The sequence below is a fragment of the Buceros rhinoceros genome, unplaced genomic scaffold (genome assembly GCF_000710305.1).
Source record: "Buceros rhinoceros silvestris isolate BGI_N320 unplaced genomic scaffold, ASM71030v1 scaffold27624, whole genome shotgun sequence".
Taxonomy (NCBI): domain Eukaryota; kingdom Metazoa; phylum Chordata; class Aves; order Bucerotiformes; family Bucerotidae; genus Buceros; species Buceros rhinoceros.
The window spans coordinates 304-4,021 of NW_010409248.1; the positions used below are offsets into that span (position 1 = coordinate 304).

General features: G+C 53.6%; 1 protein-coding gene across 1 annotated transcript in view; it reads left to right on the forward strand.

The window, feature by feature from the left end:
* The first annotated feature begins 226 nt into the window (after nucleotides 1-226).
* Nucleotides 227-3,718, forward strand: part of GOLPH3L (golgi phosphoprotein 3-like) — a 5,366-nt gene continuing 1,874 nt past the window's right edge. The window contains exon 1 of the mRNA XM_010135185.1: nucleotides 227-406. Within this exon, the coding sequence (XP_010133487.1) occupies nucleotides 227-406 (180 nt within the window). The remainder of the gene's footprint in view (nucleotides 407-3,718) is intronic.

Genomic DNA, 3,718 nt, shown 5'->3' on the forward strand with positions numbered 1-3,718 from the left:
CAACGTGCCATCGTCTGCGCAGGCAGGGGCGCTCCGCTCCCTGACTCCGGTACAGCCACCCCGGGAATGGTGAGCCCCAAGGTCCTGGGTAGAAGAGGCGAGCGACCCGTGGCCTCCGTGCCTCCCTGGAGCCGGGGTTTGGGTCTTGGGGCTTAGCACTGTCGTAGTCTGTTGCATATAGAAGTGGGCCAGACCTCGGTACACTGTGTGCCCAGCTGGAGGGGAGATGACAACGCTGACGCACCGAGGACGGCGTGCTGAGGCGGGAAGGAACTTGGACAAGAAGGCTGATAGCAAGGAAGATGTGGCTGTGGACAGAGACCCGAACGATGATTGTGATGACTCCAAAGATATCCGCCTCACGCTCATGGAGGAGGTGCTGCTTCTGGGGCTGAAGGACAAGGAGGTAAGGCCGGTGTCTCTTATGGCTGTGCGTGCAGCAGTGGCAGCACTGCCTTGGTGTACCTCAGTTCCCATGAGCTGCAGGAGGGATTCTGTGAGTTCCTCTGGATCCTCTTCAACAAAGCCAGCCTGCTTAGTGCAACAGCTTAGACTGTTGCTTACAAGTGCTGTCCCACCAGCTCTGCCACGGGGGCTGCAGGAAGCGGATGGAGGCAGGGGGTGCGTTATGGTGTTGTGTGACTGCCATTTGCAGAGCAAAGGTGGATTTGTTCTGTGCCCAGGTAAAAGGAGCTTCACTTTGTGCATCAGCTGGTAAATGTCTCCTCCCTAGCCCAAGTGCACGTTCCTGCCCAAACCCTCCACTGACACACAGGGACATTCTAAGCACTGTTTCCACTTTGTTAAAAACTGGTGTGAAAAACGGCAGGGGCAGCTTTTGAGAGAAGTGGGCAAGTGGGAGAGGCAGCTGGACTGGAGACGGGGAGCAGGTGCGAGATGAGGCTGAGCACAGCAGCAGCAGAGGTAGGAGCCGCGTCTCCCCTTTGAGAACGGTGGCGTGCAGTTCCAGGCTGGAGGGGTACGGGGCTGGATGGGAACCTTTGCTGGGTGCTCATCTCACTTTCCTTGGCAGCAGTGAACAAACTGCACGGGTGGTTTCTGGCGGGTTGCCCTCTGCTAGTAAAGGACCCTGGTCAGACAGAATTGTTTTGTGCTTATCAGCCAGTAGAAACTCCTTTCTCAACTCTGCCTAGAACAAGCTGTGGGGGGAAGAGAAGACACCTTGCGCTGAGTTCTCTGAGCTGCTTGGGTCTTGCCTGCTGTGTCGGCATGCCATGTCTTTAGTGCCTGCATTATTTTGATCTCTTTGGTGGAATCTAATGTTGCTCTTCCTGTCAAGCAGTTGGGGAAATTGAGACCAGGGGAAGCTGACCAGTTGTCCAAGGTGCTTCTTGGGATGATAATGGCAGAGGAGAGCCTTAAACAGCTCCAGGAGCACTTTCTGTGCCCCGTCTCCCACCTTGAGGAAAGGAGACACTGTAGTTGTCAAAGCTGTGGTAGGTGGTTCACCTTCTCGTCATCTCTTTCTATGAGTTGCTATTAAGCTCCTGTGAGCCGCATGAACATTCCCCCCCGCCCCTTTTCCACAAGGCCCTGCTAGTGCTGATTTAGTCTGAGCTGGTGCCTTGCTCTCGCATAGACCTGCTCAGGCCATGGCTTCTGACGTGGATCGTGCTTGCAGATCCGGCAGGAGAGAGCTGCAGGTTGTGTGAGTGACGGAGGATTATAACTGTCCTGTTTAATGAACCCGGATAAGATCTAGGACTTGCTGAGCTGAATAGGAAGTAACAGGAGAGCAGGGCCATAAAGAGAACATCATGCAAATAATTTTGGAGCAAATATTTAAGAGCAGCTTAGGAGTGTGGCATGGTCTGCTTTCTTCCTAGGCTATGTTTAGCATTCCTTCCTTGATTAATGTATTCCTGGGAATGGTCTTTCAGCCACCAGGAAGTTAGGAGAGCACAATAGACACAAAAAGTCACACACGTTTTTTTTTTCCATCCTGTCCTTCCGCGTTCCTCTGTCTCAAAAGGAAGACTAGGGGCAGCAGCAGCCTGGCCATGAGCTGAACTCCCAGGCATTGGGTTTGCCCAGCACTGTTGTTCACTCATGGTTTGATGAGTGCAAAAAACCCAGACAATTTCAGCCAAATCCAATGAGCTCACAGTGTAATTCCATTATTTTAAGTATCAGTCTGTCAATCCAGAAGAAGCTGGCTGCACACCAGTCTGGTGTTCGTAACCAGTCTGATTACAGAAGCTGAAGGTAACCCAGGAGATTTCAACTTGTTTGATTTCAGACCCCTTAACATTTTCTAGGGAAAAGGTGCCTTCCAGCCCAGCAGCCCGTCACCTCCGCACCCCTTTCTTTCCTAAAGGGCACCTGCAGGAACCAGGGCGTTGGCACGAGCGGAAATCAGCAGGGCAGGGATGAAAGGCTGCTTTGTCTTGCCTCACGAGGAAATGAAGAAAGCAAATAAAGATTTTCAGTTCTTTTATGGTTCTCTGTACTACGCAAGCTGAGCAACCCGGTGTCCAGAAGCCCTGTATAAACAGACTCCTGGAGACAGGAGTTCACCCATATGGACTGTAAAACCTTCCCTGTAGAAGGGCTGCATGTTCTCGGCCTTTTTTCCCTTCGGAAGGTGCTCGTTAGCTCGCTTGGTCTGCAGCCTTCTGGTAGCTTTCAGACCTGCCCCTTCTGTCCTCACCCAACTCGGGCTTTCTTATCATTGGGGGATAAAAGATGAATGGAAGAAGGGAACAGAGGGGTCACCTAGGCTGTCCCGTTGCTTCAAACCAGGGCCAGCTCTCTTCTGAGAAGCATCAGTGGGATGTTCTTAAACCTCAAGGGACAGAGACTTCCCTGGTCTGCCCCCTCCCTCCAGGGGTGAACTGTTCCTGGGCTTCCTTGTCTAGACAGTTATTTCTTCCTGGTGCCAGCTGCAGTCTCTCTGGCTACTATTTGAGTCCAGGACTCTGTCCTGTGCATGGCAGAAGCAGTAACTGGCCGTTCCCTTCCTTTTTGCTGCTGCCTTTTATGTGTCTGACCGCACGCACACCCAAACCCACCCTCCCTTATGACATTTTCCCTCCATCTTCTCTTTCCTGATCCGAAACCCTTGATTCTGCTACTGGTTCCTTGTGGGTCGTGTATTCCAGACCGTTGCACCTTCTTGTTGCTTTGCCAAATGCCTTAACAATTTTGGAGCTTGTGCTTCTCGGGATGAGGAGCCTGTGCTGTGGCAGGCTCGGCGAACAAGGCTTGGGGCCAGGTGAGGAACGTGCCAAGTGTGAGCAGATGCAGTCAGCGAGCCCCAGCGCTGCCCTGCCGGTGTGACCCCAGCCCCAGGATGGCCGCTCTGCGGAGAGCGGTGGGATGCATTTTCCCATCCTTCACCCCGACTCGAAATACTCTCCTCCCTTGCAGAAGTCTGCAGCAGATTTGAGCGAGCAGATTTGAGGTGGGGGGTGAGCGAGGGGCTGGGGAAGTTGTTGTGTCCTCAGGTGAGAACTGGGGTTTGCTGCAGTCTGTGCCCTGTGGGATGGTGCTGTGGGTGGAAAGGAAACTTTTTCACAGGCCTGCGAGTGGTTTCTTCACACAGCTCCGTACTACCAGGGCAGCCTGGAGCTGGTGGGGGCTTTCTTCAAGAAGAGCAGATCTCCCCTCCTGTTTCCCTCGGGCACATCCACAGCAGGCGCTGAGGCAGGGCAGAGCAGAGCTCGCATTGTTGTTCGCAGCCCCGCAGCAGCAGCAG